A 26,460-nucleotide genomic window follows, 5' to 3' on the forward strand; every position below is an offset into this window, starting at 1 on the left:
TTTATATAGACGAAGTATTAGACACGTACGCGACATGTATAATATGTGGGACATATAACAAAGTATATAAGATATATAAGATACTGCTAGTATCTTCGGAACCTTGCCTAAAGGGACTCCTTTTAATAATATTTTTTAATAATTAAATTTAAGGTTAGTTATTAGATATATTTTTATGTATTATGTTATTTATTATAAATTGTCTTTTCACAAAGACATTAACATCTAGTTTAATTTATGACTATTTTTTAACAAAGAAATATCTCATATTTCCACTCCATTCATCTCATTTTCTTCCGAATTTCAAATTTCGAATAGCAATGCCTTGCCAGTATTTATAAAGTAGTCCGTCAAAACTTCTGTGTTATTTTGTATCCAGAATATATAGATTTACTAGCGGATCCGACAGACGTTGTCCTGTCTATACGTCTTTAATTTGAAAATTTCAAACTTTTTTTAATAAGCTAAAACATTCTGGACCATTTTGATGAAAATTATTATTCAAATGTTATGACAATATCTAACGATCCAGCACATGGTCTACAATAACACAATGATAACAAAACTTTTTTTTAATTTGATCGCAGCGCTAACTGTCGGGACAGACTAAAATTAAAATACGAATATTATTTAAAATTTGACAGTGCGATGGTAGCGCCGTCTGTCGGATCCAATGTAAAACATTCCAAAATCAACAACTACTAATTAATTAAAAAAAACATTGTCCACCGGACAAAATTGTGAATCTAAACCATTCTCGAATCTCCACGAACACACACAAAAAATTTCATCAAAATTGGTCCAGTCGTTTAGGAGGAGTTCAGTCACATACACACGCACACAAGAAATATATATATTAAGATAAACTATTATTTTAAAGAGTTGGTTTGTTTAAAAGGCCTGAAGTTCTAACTCATTTAGGCGTGCAAGTTGAATTCGTTAGCAAGTTCAAGAAATCAACTTGGATGCTACTAACTTACTACTTACTCTACCTATTAGTCCAATTACTTTGTAATAAGGAACTTGAATGTAAATCTGGAGCAATTTAACAAATAAATTTTATTCATGTAGCTAAACAAATCAAATATATATATATATTTTTTGAACCTACATAATAATAATAATAAAGCTTTATTGATTCCATAACAAAAAAAATATTATTTATTTAAATTAAGACCTCTTTCGGGTAAAAACCTCCCCCAAGGCATGCCATGATTCTCTATTCTTGGCTATATCCATCCAACTTCCCAATCCAACTTCCAACATCCATCAAACCCCCCAAAAGGAAATGCTGAACCTACATAGCAAAAATAAAAATATTTCAACGTTATAAAAAAAACAAATGTCAAAAGTTGGATATTTATTGGTTGAGCGAGGAATGCATCTGGTGTCACCGGTAGTATCTAACAGTAACAAATAATAATTGTGCACAAACCGTGCGGGCCAAGAATATAAAAAAAAATTTGTAAAATAAAAAGGAATGCGTAATACGAAGTGTGTTATTTAAGTCACGATATAAAAAAATGAATGAAGATTTAAATTTCTGTGTTTTATTTATTCTTGTTGATATAGTTTTAAAGTTTCATTTTATTAACCTAACTATTATTTGGCTACTTTAATTTTGGATACCGCGCTTCTAAACAACGACTTGGTGCTCAGCCATGATGACCGCAAGCTTCGCAAGGAGATGGCACTATGAGAATTATTATTATTTTGCCCGGAATCGAACTAATTTTAATTATTTCGGATCACATCAAAATGAGATCTATTAATTAAATGAAATGAAATCATTTATTTGCTAAGATAGTGGTACAATTAAATATGATATACATTTTATATCATATGATATGTCATATAATACAAACATTAACATAATGTAGTTATCATAGGTATTAGTTAAGTTATTTAGAATTGGTGTCAAACTTATGATCGAAATACTCGCCCACGCTGTATCTATGGAGTTAGAAGCAGATTTATATAAAATATTATTAAATTTTCTTTGTGGGGAATAAAACAGGGAACGGAGGCATTATTTCTAGAATGTTTTTCGACAAACAGGTTCAATTGGGGATGAAATTATATAATAAAAGTAATGGTCATTCAACATTTTAAAGAAATTTTATTTTATTGAATAAGTTTTTTAGTGGTTAAAATAACACACGATCTTGAACACTTGCTAGAGGAGTTTCTAATACATATATATTACAGACATAATCATCAAAAATTCACTTGACACATCTTAACCCCTATCGTCAACTGCGTAAAGGAATTTAAGAGTATATGGTATGTATATGGAAATGGCTACAGACTTGGTAATTATATTCCACTATTTTCGTATTTATTAGCATTACTCTGTATGTAGTTTTAACTATCTTTTAATTTAAACAAATTATATATGTTAACCTAATTAGAGTAACAGAAACCCTTTAAGATGAATTGTATTATGTTATTTTTAAGTATTATTATTTCTATCTTTAAACAGACACTCCTTTTCCTGCTGCTCCTTATATTAAAATAAATAAATCAATGGCGCAACAACGTTCTAGGTCTGTTTAGATTTCTGCATCTGTTTTATGATAATTTGTAAATCTAAGTAGCACCTACTTGCTACACCCTTTTGTGCCTGAAGCATGCCCTCGACATTTTTGGTCCATAGACAATGTTAAATGCGTACATAGAAAGAAAGTCCATTGGTGCACAGCCGGAGATAGAACCTACGACCTTAGGGATGAGAGTCACGCGGTAAAGCCACTAGGCAAATCCTCCACCGTCAAAAATTTGTTAAAATAATATAATCGCTCTGTATAAACCAATTAAAATCCTTACATTGTAACAGATGTAATTTAGACACTGATTATAGATTAATTTATAAGATAATTAGCTACGTCTATCCATCTACAATTCAGTGGAGGCTCTATGAAAATTTCAAGATGGGATTTATTTGTCAGAGTAAGCTTCAAGTTGTCAAATGAGCGACGCTTCGTAATGAGAAAAGTTTTTTGATCTCGCCGATGTAATCGCAACTTTGATCGATTATTCAGTTATAACTCGATTGCGGTTAATCCGATGTGTCGTTTAGATAATTAATTCGTTAGATTTACTAACTCAGCTAATTCCATTTCGCTATAAAGGGTTGTGAAAACTATGAATTTATTTATTTTTTTCCCATTTAATTATTCTATCTTTACAGTAACAACAAATGCGATAGAACTACACAATAAAACCTACACCGATAATTCTACAACTATAAAACAATATATATATATATATATATATATATATATAACATGCAGCTATTGTGTACTTAGTCAGTGTACAAACAAATAGGTCTACCTCGGTAGAAATCTTATATATTACATGTATCTGTCGTGAGTGAAGCCTTGCTGACCATGTTAAAGTGTACGCGGTACGTGAAACGCTTGGAACCTGAAGTCTCTCCATTATATCCACATTAAGAAGCCAATCCGTAAATATCCTAAATAGGAACTAATATAGCAAGGTATTGGATAAAATTAATACAGGCAAAACACACTAACTGAAATAAATTATTTTTTGATGTTAAGAGCATTCAGAAGTACCTATTGCATGATAGGTAGGTTTATCAAAGCAATAATAAGGTACATAAGCAGTATGGGATAAAAGAGGAAAGTGGTTTGGCCAAGTAGAAGCGGTTTACATGGCAACCATTAGCATAGACAAATGTTACATATGTTGGTATGTCGCTGCTAAAAACGTAGTCTAAGTAAACAATCATAATAAGGCAAAACGAAGTTCGCGGGGGCAGATATAAATCTTTAACAGCAATAATTAAGTACCACTCATGCTTTGCCACGGCTTTTATTGATCTAATATCATTCCCGTTTCGAATGAGGTATGTTTTTTATACATCAGGGGCAAACCAGCTGGTTTACATGCCACCACCTATGGACACTCTTACTCAGAAAGCTTATGAAGGCGTTCTATTTCTTAGGCTCTGTGGCAAACAATATATTACAGTTCAAATATTGGTGGTATAGGTTCAATATTTCCTTTCATAGATATTTTACATTATACTTTTGTTTTTTTTTAATATTAAAGGTTAAAGGTTTGCGGCGGCGATAGATTACATAAAATAGAAAGATATTATGAATTCGTAATTATATTCCTAGTTGCTCTGATTTCACTATTTGTATGTATTATTAAAATGATTTTTTTATATGCTAATGTTAAATTAGCTGATTAAATGATTACCTTATTACTATATGATATAATTTAAAAGTATTATCATTGTATGAAATATGGCAATATGTATTAAGTAGCACACTTTACCTTTATCGAAGACACTTACGTTATCAATATAAAATAGCCCGACTATATGTGAAAGTGTTTATCTTCAATTTTCCTATTATTAATAATTTATTTACCCTAACGAAATACATACAACATATAGACACACACAAAACCATAATACACATGTGCATTGGTGAATTGGTGCATGGTGACAAACGTGCACAACAAAAAGGACCAAAAAAGTGTGTGGACTTTCAAAAACTGAAATTTCATTTCATTTCATTCATTATAAAAGATATATTCAAGTAGTTGTATATTTAAAAAAAAAATAAATATTATTTTTAAATTTAAAGAAATGAATTAGATTAAAATAATTGTTTTCTATTAGTAGTAAGAGTACAATTGTAGCGAGTAAATAGGAACAGTGTTTGTTGGCTAAACGGAATAATATTAGTGCAGTGAAATAGTCATAACTGCGCTAAGTACTTTGGAAACATACGGCACGTAATCATGCTTTTATTCGCTTTCAACACGACTATCTGTGACTAGAATCGGTTTTCAACGATGAGTTTTATGTAAACGCGTCCAGTAAAAGTCTCTTTAAGTTGTCTCTCTCTACTCTGGTTGATCACATACGTTATCCTGTCTCTGGTAAAATATTTATCCTATCCGGAATTTTTTAATAATGTACCAGACCGACATCGGGCGTTAAACGGCATTATAGTGTACGTACGGCATCGTACGTGATTTTCTTTTACACACTTCATCCGTCATTTTGTTTCAGCTAATTAAAGTCCACTACTGGACATATGTAAAATATCAAATATAGTACAACCTTCTTTATCCTCAATTTCACGTATCACATCAAGTGCGGAACATACGGATCTTAGTGCGAGCTCACCCGTTTTTGGATCAATGGATAGAAAATACTAATTACCCGATTTCTTGTAAAATAATTAAACAAATTTAGAAAACTGAGGCCAAATCGCTGTAGTAATAACAAAATGTACGTTTTTAAATGGATCACTGAACACTGTGTGTTCACAAATTGCAGTCGCTGTAACCGTTAGACGCCTACGCTTTGTAGCGCTTAGCGCGACACGTAACACTGGCGTTAATATGAATCGCTGCAACCTTAACTACTGCATATGAGGTGGCTATGATTGAGGAGGTCAAAGGATATTTAAGGCGTAAAATAGGCACTCTTCGCCTGCCATTTTGACCAGTGTTTAGATGTGCACAGTACGTTTAGGGTTTGTCCTAATAAAAATAAAATCACGCCATGTACCCATATCACGCGGTGTTCCGCGCACAGATCAACCTTAGTTGATCTTCTAAAAGATGTTTTCTTTATTTTGTCTATTATTTTTTTACTTATCGTTCATCATTCATCGTTTCTGGACAAAAGGGCAACTAAAGCAACCAATTTACAGTGTTAAAGATCGATGGAACGATGAATGATAAGGAAGAATTAAATAGATTAAAAAAATAATACAGATTACAGGTAGTATCAATATACAATATACATGCATTGAAAAGCTTCCTAATAATCACCATGCTCGTGTTCTTCTTTTTCATGACTTCTAAGCGCCCAAAATCTCTTCCCATACCATACCAAAGTTCTTAGAAACACCCAATTCGTGGTCACAATACTCAAAATGATATTAGTGATGTGAGCGGTAAATGCTTATTAGCGCTATCCGACGTACGCATAACGAGACGTGACTTTTGGTAACTGATAAGAGATGCTATTGCCTATTGCAATGTTACGCAATCGATTCATTTCTGTTATTTCCATATAGTTTGCATTCATTCAAACTAAACGTAAACGTAGTTCTATTTTCAAACACGAAAAATAAATAAATAAAAATAGCCTATATTCGAGTACTAATTAAGGATTACATTGAGTATATGTTATTATTGTACATATTTAATATTTGTACACGACCTCTGACGAAGCGAAGGCCTCCTTCAAATTCTTCCACTTCTCATCTTCGGCAGTACGTAGTTACTCCCAAAGTTCTATCACTGGCATATTATTTTTAAATTTCGAACATGATTTTATAAAAAAAAATATTGTATTCTATTTTAGAATGTTTGACTATTGTTTTAAAACAAAAAACAATCACTTTCGGTAATTTTTATCATTCATGAAAGAAAGCCGAAAGGATGTTATTGCGTTGCACCGCTAAACCTTAGAGCGTGTTCAAGTGCATCTGTATGTTTTGTTTTTTTAACGGTTGTCAACATTTCTTATTTTGTTAATTCTCCTCAACTCAAGTAAATTTTTTTTCCATTGCATACTGGCAAGACAGGATTTTTCTAGTTGATTTCTTGCTGAAACCCCACATTTGACTTGCGTATGTCAGTGAATATTCCTTAATTAATCTTAATATATATATTTCTTGTGTGCGTGTGTATGTGACTGAACTCCTCCTAAACGACTGGACCGATTTAGACGAAATTTTTTGTGTGTGTTCAAGGGGATCTGGGAAATGGGAATGGTTTAGATTCACAATTTTATCCGCTGGACAATGTTTTTTTAATTAATTTTCAATTTATTAGTTGTTGTTGATTTTGGAATGTTTTACATTGGATCCGACAGACGGCGCTACCATCGCAGTGTCAAATTTTAAATAATATTCGAATTTTAATTTTAGTCTGTCCCGAAATTTAAAAAAAGTTTTGTTATCATTGTGTTATATCGTGTGTGACCATGTGCTGGATCGTTAGATATTGTCATAGCATTTGAATAATAATTTTCATCAAAATGGCTTATTAAAAATTGAAATTTTGAAATTAAAGACGCGTAGACAGGACAACGTCTGTCGGATCCGCTAGTATTCTATAAATTGATATATCACTCATTAAAAACTGATCAGTACTTTTGTTTTGATCATTATTTCCATTTATGGCAGAACTTTGGGACTAACTACGTATTTCCAATCTTTCCCCGCTTTCTTATATCATCCTCCTAGGTTTCTGGTGGTCCTTCTTTATAAGACAGGATATCCATCTGAAACACGAAAAAAACCGAATACAAACTTTTTTATTTTTTACGGATACATGTAATAAAGATATTAAAAATGGTTCCTATAATTGGAGGATACAAGAAAAATCAAATAAAATAGGTCTGACATACAGATATCTATAGTCCAAGGTCTTTCTTGCAATGGATTGGAACTCATATAGGTTCATTCCACCGGCCGCGGCGGCGGAATAGGCATCTCCTGGATGGGCTGCATGAGATATGGCAAAACGTCGATCCAATTTTGTATAACAATATATAACTGTTGAAGTTGAATTCAGTATAACTATACAGACAATACTATATCTTCTCTTATTGTATCCGTATTGTGTCTTATTTTTTATATTCTAAAGCAAATAACAAATTTAACGTGGTTGCAATCTTCATGATACTATCAGAAATAACCTTAATGATATAGACGACAACCTTATTAAAGGTTGATGTAATATTATAACATTCTTGTTAGTCATGGCATCGCTTTTTAATCCTAAAGTAAAGATTTCAAGATATGAATGGTGTTAGTAAAATAATGAAAAATACAATTATGATTTAAAGAGCTGAGGGGGATTTAGACATGAGAGGATGCTGATACTACATTCTCTGACAAAGATATCGATTACATACTTTTCCTTGATTTATTATAGTCTTGTTCCAGATAGTAATGTCTGTAAAACCTAAGAAAAATGTTTCTCCTTAGATGAATAAGTTGGAGTAAAAACTATCCAAGATTTTTACGGATATATTATTTTAACTTATTATAAAACTAGCAAAAGAGTACGTATTAAAATAACTTTGAAAGGTTTTCCCTTCATAAAATAATAAATAAAATTTAGGTACTCAATACTACTCATTTAATGTATTCCCTATGGTACTGGATTTCTTGTATTTATATAATATTATTTTACCAAATGTAGTATAATTATTATTGTGTCGTTTTCATAATATCAAAATTTTCCTTTGCTATAAGGCCTATAGGCGTAACAGACCAAACAAGATGAGAAAAAAAATGCTCATAACATTTTTATTCTTTTTTGGTATTGTTAGAGCATACAACGTATATGGCGAGAGAACGTTGCGGTATTTGCTACTGCGGCTAATAAATAGTCTACCCAATCACATAACAGATAGTCTTACACTAACCAACATAAATTCTGAATTAAAAAACTACTTTTACATGCAGTATAGCATACATGTATTAATACAAACCACAGCGGTTTTCTAATGTAACAGACTGTAATATAAATAAAGCGGAACAAAGTTCGCCGGGTCAGCTCGTAAATATAATAAAGAGAAAAGAAAATATAAAAAAACGAAATATAAAAAGTAGCTTTAAGGTCTATCTACTAAAAATATAACAGACTGTAATATAAATAAAGCGGAACAATGTTCGCCGGGTCAGCTCGTAAATATAATAAAGAGAAAAAAAATATATAAAAAAACGAAATCTTAAAAGTAGCTTTAAGGTCTATCTACTAAAAATATAACAATGACTTCTATAAATATTAGTTTTGTACTTCTTCAAGTAGATTAGAAACATAAACAATAAAAGTTTCCGTAAACAAACGGTCATAGATTGTCTTTGTCTGCTTAATTGTTATGCGCGACGCCGAGCCGGAATGAAGTACGTACCTACTTCTTCCTTATCAAAAATATTTAAGGATTCGAGACCTTGAGAAATTAGTTCCTATAGTTAACGAACGGAACAAATACATTTTTAATTTTGAGTTCACCCAGACACAATAATGCATTTTATAATGTGGCACAAGTACTGATTTTATATGTAATTTAAGGGAAGTAGTTTCATTGTAAGTTATAGGTTTTAGGAAGGATAAGGCTACATCATACAGTTGTAATAAACATTGTTCTGTTGAAGGAAAAATATTTGCAATGTAGTTTCCGTGTGTTAGTGCGTGCATCGCTTGCCAACAACGGACAAAGACCTAGTATGATACAAACCACTACAATATACACATCAAAATTGGCGTCAAACATTACAATGGATTAAAAAGAAGTGTATGATTAAGTATAATTAATAATAATAATAAAAAATAAAAAAAAAGGAAATGGTTCAAAAAATAGGTTAAATAATGCCATTATTTTAAGTAATTAAGTTTGTTATAGAAGAGCTTGGAACCCTGACACAGGTATTTTTTACATAAAAGGGTTTCCAAATCTTACACTTTGAAAAGAAAATGTACTTAAAATGAATAAAGACTTTTTATTATTATTATTAAATAATAGTTCTTTAATTGTAAAGATACAAATCAGACACGATAAATAATGTTAATTCAACATGTAGCTTATTTGAATAGCTAACGAGATTAAACTAAATTTATAAAAATACTTCAAATGCATCAAAAACAAGTAAAAGCATGATTAAATAATAGATTTAAATTGTTCATAAATTGCGTAGCGGCAGTCATGCGAAGTAAACCTTTGTTCAGTGTAGACGGGTCATTTGATCTCGTTATTCATTCAAATATTGTTTCGAGTTACTAGATTTAATTTTAACACTTCACTAACGCCCGTCTATATGCGAAATGTCAGACGTAAACCTAAGCATTTACATTGTTTAGAAATTATAAAATCTATGGCCCATTTATGATTGGATGTGGAAAGCGCATTTGTTTGATTAAATTTATTGTATACCAACCGCAGTTTTATGTCTGAAACTCAGATTTTTGTATTTGTTCCATGGTTTCCTCAGCCAGGGATTGAACCTACGACCCCAGTGCTAAGATTCGCACGCCACTTTGCTTTTGAAAAATTGCAACGATCTTTGGAAGTTTTAAATATTTTCAATAAAGTACGCGTCACTTAATATTTAGTCAGAATCAAAATAATCAAATTCCTATAAGTTTTTACATTGACTCGTAGAATAATTCGTCCTAACTTCCGCCATATTGGATGCCGTACTTAGTGGCAAGTAGTATGTTTGTATAAACAGGGTGCTAGACGCGTGTGCAATATTAATGCCCTGAGTCCCTTGAGTCATTAAGATCTACAAGAGACATAGAGCCCAGTTGTAGGAAGACCGGCGCTCGCGCAGGTGGTTGCATACATACATAATAAAGTACGTATATTTTGGTACAGTGCGGTGAAAAAGTGCCTTTTTAAGTGACAGATCCGTTTCGCATAATTTAGAATGTTTTCGTAGGCTCAAATAAGATTGACAATATAACTGCTTAGGCTATCTTGGCGGTACAGTAAGAAAAGTGTTGATAAACAGTTTTGTTAATTAAATTCAACATAAACCGATTACTTTGATTTATTGTCACAGTAAATTATTAGAAAGGCTACTCGAATTACATAAAAAGGAAGACCTGGTTGTAGTAAATTTATAAAATAAATAATTTCAAATCTTTCCGTTTTTATGATTCGTAATTATTGGAAATGACATTTTAATTATTATTTAATCATTGTTTTATCAACGCGCGTATTTTTATGACATATAAAGCACTTTTTCACTTAACTATTCGTATTGTTCGATATATTATGTTAATTAATTTATTCGGCGTTTATTCATGCTAGCTGCTGCTCTAGTTTTTTGACACACATTTGTTAAAACTAGTGCATTCTTTAAAAATCACGTCAATACGCAGTTTGGATAGTTAATACCTCGTAAAAGATACCGTTAACATTTTAGGATTTCTAATCCTTCGTTTAGAAACTTTTTGGTAGAATACTTTTTTGATACACAGTTTACTAATTTTATATAACACAGATTAAAAATCATAACGTTTTACCGCTAACTAGAGTGAAGTAAATAATTATTTATTTAAAATTATCCCGCTAAACAAATTAACTAGTATGTCAATGTGGGATATAATTTCCTTCATCTACGGTATTTAGAAGGTTCAAAAAATTTAATTATTACAATAACCTCAAACGGCATTTTTCACCCTTGACCGCGAAGCGAAACCGGTAATTTAAAATTATTCACGTAACTTTTTATAACATTTACATTTTGAAAATAATATAAGCCTCCCGCCGACATATTACCGATTTATTTGAGATTTGACATTTAAACATGATAGTGTCAGTAAATTAAATAAAACATGTAATAATAATTCTGTGATAAATAAGCTTCAAAGACACGTAGTTATTGCTGTGTATAAGAACCTTTCAAAATTTGGGTTCGTTATTTGTGCTACGAAAGCGGTTGCCATGTAGAATCTCGTCAGATTTAAAATTTATTCAAAAACGCGCTTTTCATATAAACATCTAAAGTCAAACAATGCAATACGTCCAATTTTACAATAACACAAATAATGTTCTAGGAGAAAGTTTATTTTCGACTCATTCATACAATTGTTTTAGGGGCTTAAGAATTTGAGACGTTTATGTTCTACTACGTTGATTGCGAACATATTTTAATTGTTATGACAAGAACAGAAAAATGCTCTAATTTTTGTTAATGCGTAAAAGGGACATCGTATTTTTTTGCATATAAAATTATAAATAATAGATTTTATTGTTTTACAAAATATATATATTATAACTATGTCCTGGGAAACTCATTCAACAACTGCGCAACTAGTCGACAGTATCAGTCCAGTTTAGTATTGCCCTATAATTAAACAAGCTAGATTTAAATATAAAAATAGCAATTTAAAATAATATTTGTTTTTTACAGGTTTTATCTATGAACAAATATTTGTATAATCTATTTGACCTGTAAAAGTCGATATTTCAAATCAAACAACGCTCTATTTGTGTAGTACACAAATATCGAACAAGTTAACAATTTACACGAATACAAAACGTGAAATGCCGCCAGTTACAATATAATTATTTATCACACATTGGTTTAGATTACACGATTGTATCAAAAAGCATATTGTATCAGCTAATGCTAAAGTTTGTAGTGAAGTACTTCGGTAGTGTCATATTACGAAAATAGGCTTAAGACAATGAAGAGTTATATTTATTGACATTTTACGACTTCTATTATAAACTGGATGTCAACTCTCACCGTATAGGCGCGTAGTTGAAATTTTTTGGAGTCCACTCGATTTTGGAGTCTCTTCGAAAACGTCAAAAACACTTCCCTAAACCTTTGCAATAAATGGCGAAGAATGAACGTGGTAACTTAGTTTTATATAGAATAAATATAAATGTAACACGATAGAAGAATGTCATCACTTTGTTGTCATTGGTTAGCCGCGTCTCAAGACCAATCAGAGACACGCGATCTAGCTTTCCGTTTGGCAATTACAATTAAGCGAAACGAGTGTGGTACTTCAGATTGGAGTTGACGATTTAAAGTAAAAAAAAACTTTTCGGTTCTTTAGCCTGTCATCATCAAATAGCATTGCTATTGGAGGCTCGAAAATATAAGAGATAATGATAAATGATAGTACAAATTTTATTTGCAAAAATACGATACAAAAATGTTTGGGTGGTACAATCTAATGTTCGCATATTCTTTGAAACTGAATTGAAGATGAACTTATTAGTCTTTTTACTAATTCCAAGACTGAAATATAGTCTGCTTATAAGATGCAATAGCCCCTTAAAAACAACATAACAAACTTAATACATTATATTGACAAGCAAATCAATATTGCAGTATATTACACATGTAAAAATGCAAACGAGTTCAATGCTGTTTATGTAAGATCATTGACTTTGACCGTGAAATTATACTAACAACCTTATTCCTTTACAATAAGGATTAAATTTAAACGAATTAATTGATTTGATTATGTTCGCAATCGCAAAGGGACATCTAACGGTATTTTTAAACAGTTATTAGTACAATTTGTGTTATTAAAATCTCGCGCTATCTATAGTTTGAGGGAATAACAAAATACTGTCTTTAAACAGGCATGTTTATTATGAATATCGTATTTATTTAAAAACAATACAGTTACATATGTGGTAAATTAAAAGCATGTCAGTTTAAAATCGTGATGTATTAATTCTAAACTGGAATAAAGATGTAAGCACAGTTATTGTTTTGATCGATCACGCGTTGCAAATCTTACTATTACATCTATTCGACTTGCATGTTATTATAGTAAACCGTCACATTTAATCATATCGTCCATTAATTTAACTAAAAATGAACTAAAACCGTGATAAAAATATAATATATAAATTAAACAATTCTTAAAGTTGGGTTTGTTATAACACTTATAACTTGAGAACGGCTGAATAGATTTTCAGAATAACTGTTAAAAATTTTGGTAATTGGCGTAAAGAAAATGAAAAAAAAAAACTAATACAAAATGTTTATGGGTTTCGTTACTGTCATGTAAGTCCGTACTAGGCTTGCGGTGTCAGCTAGAAAAGAATATTAAACAAAACATCTGTTTTTCTCACAGATAAACACAATTTGGCAAATATCAATAGACAAACGGGTCAAAAAGTCCAGTCAGCCAAGGTGGGCTTCTTAGACTGTGTCCACTAAAATACTTTGTAGAACTAAATAATATATTTAAAACCGGAGTAAGTTATTCCTACAGACAAAAACTGTAATAAAATCTGTATTAAAAATGTATTATTATTATATAAAAAAATATCAATTCTTTTTGTTATAAACAAAAATAACTAGATTACTGCTCGTTGTTTATTGCAGTCTAAAGTGGAAATCAAGTATGTATGTGCCTATATATTCGAAACGAGCCCGTATTTGTATGGAAAAATGTCAAAAATGAGCAATGTCCTTAACATCATCAAAAATGAATTTCATTTATGATGTATGAGTGACAGGTGATACGGGTGATTTAAATAATAGTTGTAAACAATATCTATTAAGAAGATTTTAATATCCAAATAACAATTTGTAAAACTTTGCCAATTAAAATTCAATGTTGGCTTGAATTACATCTATTTTATTGAATTGGTAAATTCAAAATTAGAAGCTTCTAAAATTATAAGGGCCCAATTAAAATCTAATCAGGTATTCGAAATCCGGCTGCAATAACACAAAACAATTAAACGTTTTGTTGTCGACGATAATTTATAGAAACACGACTGTCGCTTAATGTCGAGGATGCAACCTTTACGATAAGATTAATAAAACTTAATAATTGTACACCCCTTGCAATGCCGCAAACTAACGCTCATCTAAGATTTTAGTGGATTTAGTGTAATCAAAGCTCTGTTTATTAATTTGCACGTTTATGATATTGAACAATTTACTTATGTGACAATCTGCATTGATTTTGTCTGAAATACCTTCAGCAGTGGTGTCGCACAACTTACTCCACTCTCCCCTATCTTAGCTTTCTTTCGACTCTCAGCTCCACTAATTTCCAGGGAATATAGTACAGTTGTTTCCCCTTGCATATTGCACCACAGTTTTTGTGCTCGATACACTCTGTCGCCAGTGCTCGATATTTTTTCTTTGTAATTTCTTGTGGCCAGACCTTACCTTCCGTTTGCTTGACTTAGTGCTGACGCAAGTATGACTCTAGCGGGCTTACCGAAAGCTGGTGGAAGCTCACCAACGGTGAGGAGATGCTGTTTTTAGGTCATAAATTCCCCTTCACTCACCCTTAAGTCTATCTATATACCTATTTATAAGAAATGAAGTAAAAACAAAACAAAAAAAACTTTTTAAGGCTATCGGGTTAACGCACGAGGCGAAGGTTCTGGAACTAAACATTATGTAAGTGATATGGGTAAATAATCTGTTTGCTTTAAAATAATGTAAGCTATTTCTATCACAAACTAAGCTACGTAATTTTTATAGCTGTAAGAACACTAATGTCTCGAAACTAAATGTCCTTAATTCTAGAATTCGTCTAGGCTTTACTCTACACTAATACAATTGAAAGTTTGTTCTGTTACTGACAACTTTTAACATATATTTGTTATTTAATTGTCTCTAAATGTGCTTAAAAATTTAAAAGATATCAATACAAAATTAATTTCTTTTTCCTTGATAAAGCTAAGAAATCATGTTTAATTACAGCAACACCTTACAATGCGTAGTAATTAGTCAACTATTGATACAAGCACTATACTGTCCATTATACTAATATATATAGATTAAAATTTACTTCTAAAGACAAACAAAAAAATGTTAACGTAATTAAATAGTTAGTCATTTAATTCCGTCGATATCTACTACAACATACTTTATTTATTTTTATTTATAGGCCTCTCAATTTAAAGTTATTATATTTTTTTTATTTTGCAATAATGAATGAAAAGGTAATTTTAGTTTCTTCGAGTAAGAGTAACGGACATTGCATAAAACTTTAGCAGTTAGTTATTAGGTGTCTAGGTCCAGGTTATTAGGTACTCATATTTTAGAGTTTAATATAAGACCGAAGTCAAAATTTATTTTACCATGCTACGTTACACCCGAGAAACAGGTTATATTTATGTCCAAAATATTTTAAAAATTACCGACTCTAATGCGAGATAATAAGTAATTATTATCTTCACTAACATCATAAATATTCAACAATTCCATACATAAAGAACTCAGTACATACTGACAGTGTACCTAGGAGATAGGTCCTTTCACTACATAAAGCGATGGATTTATTAGCTCTTATTCAAACCAGTTTTTTCAATTCTTTTGGCTTGACTTGGACCTCAATATGCATTACGGGTTAATGACCTGAACTTGAAAACCCGCCCAGCAATTGTATGCAAATCGTATACTTTCTTATTGTTAATTGTTACAAATGTGACACATGCGGTTAAATGCGTCATATTTGTTTTTAAAGAAGGGTTTGGAGTAATCGTATTTAAGTTATGTGGTTGGCCAGTCTTATCAATTGTTATTTCCTTTTCACAAAAACGTATGCGTCATTGTAGGGTTTAGAACTTTTATAGTCTGTGTAGCTATTCTGATAATTAAAAAGAATAATGTTTATGGTATAAAAAATCTATTGTTGTTATAAAGTATTGCAAGTTGTAAACTTGAGTCTTATGAGTATTCTTGAGTTTAGTACTTTTCTTTAAATCTTATGTCATCTTAACGCGTTATATAAAAATTATATATAATAAATCATTACATAAAGTAACACTATATCGTTTATTAATAATGCATTATACCACCATTGTGTGTACTGTTATTACTGTTATTTTAAAGCTAAAATTTATTATAACATGAAAACTTGTGTTTTTAAATTATTTTCACTATAATATCATTTGATTACACTTTTAATGCTTGTAATAAAACTTTCAAATAAATGGCCAAATAAATTTTAATAAAATGTTCAGATTAGACAATACTACATATTTCTGATATTCGATTAATAATACGGTTTTGAATTTATTACATTTTATTCTTGGTACTAGGTAAAGAACAACAAATTTTACTTAAAAATTAACAGCGATAATTCTAAAGCATACATTAAAAACTCTATAGTGTTCAAGTGACTAGATAAAAATAAACAAAGCCTAGTAATAACCTAGCAAAAACTTGAAATTACAATCATCATTTAATCTGATTTAGATAACATATCTTTTACTAATAAAAACACTTCATAACGTAAACTGTGATTAATTTATTAATATTAACAAGGAGTCATAGAAAGTGATAGGTCGTTAATAGCTAATTAGATATTCTGTATCAACCGCAGTAGACCAAATAGGTAATAACAATTAAATTAAAATAAAGTGGCTATTTTGTATTAAATCTCTTTAGGGGAAGGTGAACGTGAGTAATAAATATTCAAATATTTATCTTTCTACTTAAAACAATACATTTGTATTAATTCTATATAAAATAATTAATAACAACGTAACTGTCTTGGCTCTTAAATATTATTAAGAGTATGAGATTAATAAGTCGTAATAAATTAATTTTCCTTTTTATTTAAGGGCGCTAATGCAAGACAATTATTTACCTAAGATACATACGAACATAGTCCACTAATGTCTATATGAAACTTAAAGATAACGTGCTCTAAATTAGTCATAACGGGTTCGGCCCATTAGTCGCACAAAACCGATCATTTGGGAGACAATAAAGTGATCTGTCACCTTGACCGACCCAATGACCGGCATAGGTAACTGTGTTAACGATTTTTATTAAGTTTAACAACACTACAACATTCCATACGGGCTCCTAAACGGTTGGCCTACTCTACCCCTCATATAAATAAGATTACAACGAGATGAGAGATCAGTGCACCTCCAACGCTCCGATGTAACTCGCGGAGCTTAAGTTTTGATACTGTTTATTTTTATAGGAATCGGGATGAGTCAACAGGCGCTGGGTTTGGCTTTATTAAGCCTTTTTGCGACCGTGCAGTGTGGACCTCCAGGCAAACCGACACTAGGATGGGGTGAACGTACCTTTGCTATCGTTGAAGTCAACCAAGCAGCTACAGCTTATAACCAGCTTGTAACAAGAAAAGATGCAGCTGACGTCACAGTTACATGGAATGTCTGGTCTGGAGATCCTGCAGATTCAGCTAAGGTTTTATTAGATGGAAAAGAATACTGGTCTGGCAATTCCAGGGCTGCTGGTACAGCTACTTTTAAAATTAAGAAAGGTGGTCGCTATATGATGGAAGTCCAGCTTTGTAACAAAGACGGCTGCAGTTCCAGTGATCCGACAGAAATTATTGTTGCCGACACAGATGGTAGCCATTTACCACCCCTAGATTACACTCTGGATGAAAAACATAAGCCATTCAAACAGACGTCTGGAAAGGTTGTCGGCGCTTACTTTGTTGAATGGGGAGTTTATCCCAGAAAGTATCCCGTGGACCGTATACCAATCCCGAATTTAACTCATCTTTTGTACGGTTTTATCCCGATTTGTGGTGGTGATGGAATCAACGACAGTTTGAAAGAAATTGAGGGAAGTTTCCAAGCTTTACAGAGATCTTGCAGTGGCCGAGAAGACTTCAAAGTATCCATTCACGATCCCTGGGCTGCCTTGCAAAAACCACAAAAAGGACTTTCTTCCTGGAATGAACCATACAAAGGCAACTTTGGCCAGTTGATGTCTTTAAAACAAGCAAGACCTGATCTAAAGATTCTTCCTTCTATTGGTGGTTGGACCCTCGCTGATCCATTCTTCTTCTTCGATGACAAGGTAAAGAGAGCGCGTTTCATTGACTCAGTAAAAGACTTCCTTCAAACCTGGAAATTTTTCGATGGTGTAGACATAGACTGGGAATTCCCTGGAGGTAAGGGCGCAAACCCGACACTTGGTGGTCCTAAGGATGGTGAAGTCTATGTTTTATTAATGAAGGAGCTTCGAGAAATGCTTAACGAATTATCCAATGAAATGGGCAAGAAGTACGAATTAACATCAGCTATTAGTGCTGGATGGGACAAAATCCAAGTTGTAGACTACAAAGCTGCGCAGAATTACATGGACCATATTTTTGTTATGAGCTACGACTTTAAGGGTGCTTGGTCCAATGATACATTAGGTCATCAAACCGCACTGTATGCTCCCGAGTGGAACTCAAAGGAAACTTATACCACTGACTTCGGTGTTCAGTACCTATTGGCTCAAGGCGTAAACCCGAAGAAAATTGTCGTAGGTGTTGCAATGTATGGACGTGGGTGGACCGGAGTACACAATTATACAGACGGTAATCCTTTCACGGGGATCGCAACAGGACCTTGCAAGGGCACATGGCAGGATGGTGTGGTCGATTACAGGGAAATTGCAAATGGCATTGCTCAAAACAAATGGGAGTTCCACTACGATAACGTTGCCCAAGCTGCTTATGTGTTCAAACCATCTACAGGGGAACTTGTTACATACGACAACGCGAGATCCGTTACCGAGAAAGGTAAATACGTAAGAAAGAATTACCTAGGTGGTTTGTTCGCGTGGGAAATAGACGCAGATAACGGTGACATATTGAACGCAATGAACATGGCTCTAGGTAACAGTCCTGCGTAAATCGTATTATTGTGATAAATGTAAGTTTAGTATTATGTTACTCGTAAGGTCTCAAGTAGATTGTATTGATAATTTAAAATACAGACTGATTTAAGCTAATTTGTCTTTTTTTTCTATTTATATAAAAAATACCTTTAATATCGTAACGACATTATTAAATAACAGGTTTTTTGTGATTATATTTTTTGACCAAAGAGATTTTAACTCTACAAATTCAACAGTAAGATCGTTAAAGAACTTACCAAAAATATCAGCTAGCAAACATAGAGCAGTTTAAAGCTTGCTAAAAAGTTTATACTTTTTCGTAAATGTAATAAAATATAAAAATACTTTTACTAGAATTAAGCATATATAAAACAGTTCTAGGCATTTTAAATTTATGAAAAAGATAACACCTAATGGTTTATTCAGAGCAAAAATAAATCGTAATGCAGATGAGTGGTTTTTAAAAGGCAATATTTTGTTGTAATAAAACTGCTATCTGAGCAACAAATATATTATTTTTTAAGTTTTGAACAGTGTAACTCCATGAATAAAACTCTGAGTCGCGCTCAGTTCAAACGACAAATTTGGAATACACAGGTATTTGCTTGTTATGGTAAATTAAAATTTATTTCATTACTAAATTGTAATCTAATAAATGCCTCCTTTAGGATTGTTACCGGGCAAATAATATAAAGAATTAATTATATTCTCTGTTATAATTGTTGATTAAATTATAAAAAGAAATTTTTAAATATCTTTAAAACCCCAAAGTAATTACCTATAAGGTTTTACGCCTGGTTTGGATTGGATGTTAATAATTTGGCCAATGATTATTGAAGTCAATAATATTTATTACTTTTATTTTATCTATATATATTTTGCGTAAGATAAATAAATGTTAGCTATTTTATTGTTATGTATTCTAATCACCCAAAAGGCCAACAAGGTATCATAATATATTAAATAATTAAAATAAGATATGTTATTTTTGATGCCAGAGGTACATAATCATTTTGCACCAATTTCATATGATTTTTTAAGCCAGAATATGATTTTTATGTACTAATAACACAAAACAAATATTTTTTTCCTTTAGACAAAATCAGGACTTTCTTGCTTTAATGATGAATCCGTAGCGTAATTGTTAAAATAAATTGTAAATATCTATATCAGTGATAGATATGTAAAAAAGTTTGTATATAAACACTTTTATTATTCTTATCAAATTTAAACTTGAAAACACGGTTAGCTTAATTAAAATGTTTTTACGTAAGAACTCTTTCGTTAAGAAATCGATTTAGAAAATTCTTTTCGAACTGATTGGCCTGTTTTATAAGTTTACATTTTAAATCGGGTCTAAGAAGAATTTTCCTTGTTCATAATTAAAAAATTGCTTAGCTGAAATAACGACACAAACTTGCGACAGCGTTAAATGGTATTATGTACATATTCATCAAAACAGATCTTAGAAGACATTTATTCATAATAAACATAGTTTAAGTTTTATGTTTGTCGAAATGTAATCACTACATAGTATAAAACAAAGTCGCTTTCTCTGTCCCTATGTCCCTTTGTATGATTAAATCTTTGAAACTACGCAACGGATTTTGATGCGGTTTTTAATAGATAGAGTGATTCAAGAGGAAGGTTTATATGTATAATAACATTCATTAAATAGTGGAGAAGTACTGTTATATTTGAGGTTTCTAATGTGATGTCGTAAATAATTACATTTTTTCAGCTTACATTGCAAACGCAGGCTGAACCCTACGAGTTTTATCAAAATAATGTACTAAGTATTGTACAACTTGAAAAGGTCTACAGAAAAGTCCGTGATGGTATATGTCTATCTCTTATGGATAACCCACAATCCGCATCAAAATCCGTTGCGTAGTTTCAAAGACTTAGGCATACAAAGGGACAAAGGGACAGAGAAAGCGACTTTGTTTTATACTATGTAGTGATTACAAACAAATACACTGAAAATATAGCCAAAGATGGAATACATGATACATTTTACTACAAAATATTTACAAAAGGGAACAGACAAACAAAAAGTATTCAATACACTTAAGTAATTGTGATTCAATTTATTTAACTGTATAAAATATATACAATATACTACAAAAAATATTTCTTCAAAAACAGGACGTAATTATCAATGTCATTGATGAATGCGAGTTATTTTCTATGTGTAAGTTTCATCAAGAAATCCGAAAGAGATCTTTCGGACTTCAATATAAAACTTACATCTTCAAATCCTTAATGATTAGCTTTTGCATAAATCTAATGGAAATAAGAATTTATAAATAAACCTTTCTGAGATTAAAAAGTCATTGCCCAGGCTAAAGTTGTTTTCAATTTATTTGTATTCGGAATTGCGTGTGTTATCAAACGTTTATCTGCGTAACGGAACTTTTAAGTGCTCGTTTGCGAAGTATCGTGTTCTCGATTTATTTATATTTCTTTTAAACGATTAAGTTTATGTACTTAAGATAAACTGATGTATATAAATATATCTGGAAGAAACGTACTGTTGTAACTGATGTCGAAAGTTCTTACATTCAATGGCATCTTTAGCATGCCTGTTTAGTTATGATTTGTATCTCACCGTGCGAGCGAATTTTAAACATGTATCATATTGTGCGAAAAATTTGGCAATTATTCCCTGAAAACTGCTAAAATCTATGTTCGTAATTCGTAAATATCGCCATATTTTTTCTATTGGTGAAGATGCACAAGAATCCTGTATAAGGGCTATAGAAGATTTCGCTTATATCATGCTAGAAAGTTCTCTCGATCATTTTAATTACTTATCGAGATAGGTGTGAGCTTTATTATTGTTGTTTTATAATAAACTAATTAAAAAATATTTTTTATTCGCCACATTTTCCAACGACATTTCTTTTAACTGTTGATTTTATCAATTATTTATATTTACATACTCTAATTGAAATAAAGCCCTATCTAATATCCTATGCGTGTGCAAAAATTCCATCGTCTTTCTTGACAAATAAAAAAGGGCATTGGTACAAGAACAATAAAATACAATCTCGTATAGGCAAACATAATATACACGAATTCGTATAATTATAAAAAGAAATTACAATTTATTAACTAAACGATAATCGATACGTTTGACGTGAGCAACTATGTATATATAGTCGCCTTACGTTTTGACAGCTGGCGGTCATTATTTGAGACCCTGACATTCTGAGCCATAAACAATAATGACAGTGACAGCTACTCGACTAGATACAAAAACGTATAAGTTCATTTAACATACGTTGCACTATGTATAGTTAAACAATAAATTTATAGATAAGGCACATCACGTCGTAATGTGATATAAACAATACAATATCGGAAATAGGTCACGACCGGCGAGTGGATTTTAATAGCTCGTTCATACACCCAATAAACTAGCGAACATGTTAATCGCGTAATTTTTTAATATCCTTCCTGAATTCGCTTCATGATATCAGTGATGCCGCGATGGAGTGAAAACCTTTTTGCATCTGTTTTCGACAAGTACTTTTCTTTAAAAAAAATTAGTTTATTTTAATTAAACAATAAACCACAGGCATTCTTTAGTAACTTCCAAATGTGCCCAGAAAGAAATAGAATTTCGTGAAAGACGTATCCATGGACTATCTGAGCTACGGCGTAATTCGCCGTCGGTTAAAAAGTTTCATGGCTTATTAGTTGACTTCATAGACTTAAGAATGGGTCTTGTCTTCATTTAGAGATTACTTAGGAACTATACTATTAATAATACTATTTGTACTATTAACGCGTGTTTCATAACCACATTCGTATATTCTTTTGTTACCCCGATTTCCACATGACGTCATTTAATATATAGAAAACTGCCGTTTAAGGTTAATTATGTCACATATATGTAAAATGGTATACGTACCAGAAAACCTTCACTTCTATGTTACACATTAAGAGACCTAATTCTCGTATTTTATGTCTTAAAGAGTATATGTTTGATACATTTAACAAAGTTATTACTAGGTGACAGAAAAAACTTCAAGTCTAGCCATATAACGCTAATTATATTATAAAGTTAGAGATATTTATTAAAATATGTAAAGGTGAAAATTTAAAGGTAAGAATGAGGACCGACTCTATAAGAATTTACAAATATAAATAAGACTTTTAAAACAATAACTACAATCCACGAAACAGTTTTTACCGCGCACCACCACTTTGTGGAACCAGCTGCCCACTGAAGTAATAACGAACCAATTCGACTTAGAGTCTTTCAAGAAAAGAGCGTACCAATTCTCAAAAGGCCGGCAACGCACTCGCGAGCCTTCTGGCATTGAGAGTGTCCATTGGCGGCGGTATGACTTAACATCAGGTGAGCCTCCTGCCCGTTTGCCCCTGTTCTATAAAAAAAAACGACAGCGATTATAAACCAAAAATTAAACTAAACACCAAATATCTCTCGAAAAGCACCTTAAGCTGTTCATCAGCTTCCGAAACCTCTTTTATTGGACCTTTTGGTTCTAAAACGTCGATTCAAAAACTAGTTAATCAAAATGTATAAAGTTTTTATTGATATATTGAGCTACAAGCTGAGTCCTAAAGTTCAGAAATCTGAAAGGGTTGCGAAACACAAGGGAAAAATGATCTAAAAAATATACGCATACTGTATTTTCCGCATGTCTCATCAATAAAGTTGAACATCATACTAAATTCTAAATGTTAGGTAGGTATCGTTGTCTTGATTAGTAGAATTACTGTGTCATCAGTAAATATTACAAGTTCATGGCGGTCAACACAACATGATAACTGGTTTTTCTGCTTGAAGTTTTAAATACTACCGACTCGATTCGACTTTATACGTTGTTTATGATAAAATATAAATCAATTGATTAATTTACGTAATTGATAGTAAAAAGTGCATGTAATGAGTTTAAGGCGTGGTACAGGAAATTGTCTACTTTTTGAGCATTTGACAGATCCCTAGGTTCGAATATAGACTTTAGCGCTATTAACATGCTCGAAGGTGAAGATAAAAATGACAATATGTCTTATAAAATCTATGGCGTGCGTAAGGTTCCGGAGCCTGATCACTTACTTGCCTATAAAGAAAAACTATCAACTACTATTTTCTATTTTTAAATTTAAACCTATATTTATTACATGTCAAAAATGCAAATCTCATCTAAAGATTGCATAGTTCCCAGTTTATGGGATCATTATTAATGTTAATCTTCGAAAAATTATAACCTTAGTTTTAATCTGTTTTTATAAGTTTTTAAAAAGAGCAATACGGCTTTAAAAAAAAATGTGTATAGTTATAAGTTTGCTACATTCCAGGAAATAATGTACACTGGGCATGTAGCACTTATAATTGTTGTTGAACATAATGAAATTGATTATATTTTTTGTATATTATATACCTTTAAAAGGTTATTTTATTCCAATAACAATACATAATCATCCATGATATCTTGACGTTTGGTATATACTTGTGCTTTAATCTTGTTAATATGAAAAACATATTTATTTGGTTTAGCACAAAATATAGAGTTTCAAATCTAAAAGCTATTTCTAAGAATACTTTAAGTTTTATAAAAATACTAGCGGATCCGACAGACGTTGTCCTGTCTACACGTCTTTAATTTCAAAATTTCAATTTTTAAAGAAAAACACTTTTTTAACGGATTATAGATATGTATTTAAACTTTTATATATTTTTTATTATTTGTACATAATTTTAAATTTAAACCGACGTTTCGCGTGCTTTACTGCGTGCGTGGTCACGGTGACTGCAGACAAAGGTGTTAAATGTCAAAAAGTATTACAGCTGCAGAAAATGTTGTGTTATCTGTATTTATTTCCCCGGAGTAGGTATCGACTAAAACTATCTTTTAGTATTAGTGACTGAAGACACCTTTGTCTTCAGTCACCGTGACCACGCACGCTGTAAAGCACGCGAAACGTCGGTTTAAATTTAAAATTATGTACAAATAATTATAAGTTTAAATATAATAATACATATCTATAATCCGTTAAAAAAGTGTTTTTCTTTAAATGTGTAAAAGTTATGTAAATAAAAGACAATACTATTTCAATTTTTAATAAGCCATTTTGATGAAAATTATTATTCAAATGTTATGACAATATCTAACGATCCAGCACATGGTCACACACGATATAACACAATGATAACAAAACTTTTTTTAAATTTCGGGACAGACTAAAATTAAAATTCGAATATTATTTAAAATTTGACACTGCGATGGTAGCGCCGTCTGTCGGATCCAATGTAAAACATTCCAAAATCAACAACAACTAATAAATTGAAAATTAATTAAAAAAACATTGTCCAGCGGACAAAATTGTGAATCTAAACCATTCCCAGATCCCCTTGAACACACACAAAAAATTTCGTCTAAATCGGTCCAGTCGTTTAGGAGGAGTTCAGTCACATACAGACGCACACAAGAAATATATATATTAAGATTAAACAATCCTTATTGAAGTAAAACCAATGTCATATAATAAAAAATACAAAGTATATACAAAGATAACATATACGTATGTAAACGTATATGTTATCTTTGTGTACTATAAAGCTTGACCGGTTTAATAAGACAGGTCAGTAGTAGTCGTTGTTCCAACGAATCAAGAATTTATAATGAAACTTCTTATTGCTATAAGTTTTTTGTCTGTGGTTGGGCTATGTCTAGCTAATACAGTTGCTTATCCTCGAGGATGTATCTACGTCATGGGAAAATGTAAGTATTGTTTTTTCCCTTAACTATACATTACTAATTAATTTGTGCTCATAACGACTAGCGTCACGTCACTTGACAAATAAAATCAACGAAGTTTTTACAGACTAATTCGGGCTTTTAATTATTAAACGCAGCTAAAAGAAGAGACATCCCCTGGTTCTTTACGTCAAAACAAATATAAATACTTTTAATATACTACAAACAATACTCCTAGTATTCTACAGTTCTAGGTATAACGATATTTACTTGACTTGAGTTTGTAAAATGGTTTTAAACAAAAAATACTTAATATACAAGCAGAATCCGTAGCTACCCTAGTTGCCATAGACTTAATAATTATTATAATAAATATCTTATGTCGGAATATTGTTGTCTATCTTTAGGGAAAATCTTATATATAATCTTAGGTGGATAAATGTAAAACCTGTGTAAAACTCGATATATATGGTTTGTTATCTATATATAAAGGTGTTTGATATCTGTACATTTTCCAACACGGCTTCGGATTAAATAAAATAAACGGAAAGCTTAACTAAAGACGTTTAACATTTTAAATTGTTTACAACACGAAGTCAGGA

General features: G+C 31.4%; 1 protein-coding gene across 3 annotated transcripts; it reads left to right on the forward strand.

The window, feature by feature from the left end:
- Window positions 1–10,259: 10,259 nt before the first annotated feature.
- On the forward strand, window positions 10,260–19,238 carry LOC123689733 (chitinase A-like). 3 transcript variants are annotated; one of them, XM_045631118.1, is made up of 2 exons: window positions 10,260–10,370; window positions 17,461–19,238. In XM_045631118.1, the coding sequence occupies exon 2, from the start codon at window positions 17,469–17,471 to the stop codon at window positions 19,137–19,139; it is 1,671 nt and encodes a 556-aa protein (XP_045487074.1). In that variant the 5' UTR covers window positions 10,260–10,370; window positions 17,461–17,468; the 3' UTR covers window positions 19,140–19,238. The 3 variants fall into 3 exon arrangements, with proteins under 3 accessions (XP_045487074.1, XP_045487073.1, XP_045487075.1); XM_045631117.1 differs by lacking the exon at window positions 10,260–10,370 and adding an exon at window positions 16,803–16,925; XM_045631119.1 differs by lacking the exon at window positions 10,260–10,370 and adding an exon at window positions 16,843–16,860.
- The last annotated feature ends 7,222 nt before the right edge of the window (window positions 19,239–26,460 follow it).

This window comes from Pieris rapae, chromosome 14 (assembly GCF_905147795.1).
Source record: "Pieris rapae chromosome 14, ilPieRapa1.1, whole genome shotgun sequence".
Taxonomy (NCBI): Eukaryota; Metazoa; Arthropoda; class Insecta; order Lepidoptera; family Pieridae; genus Pieris; species Pieris rapae.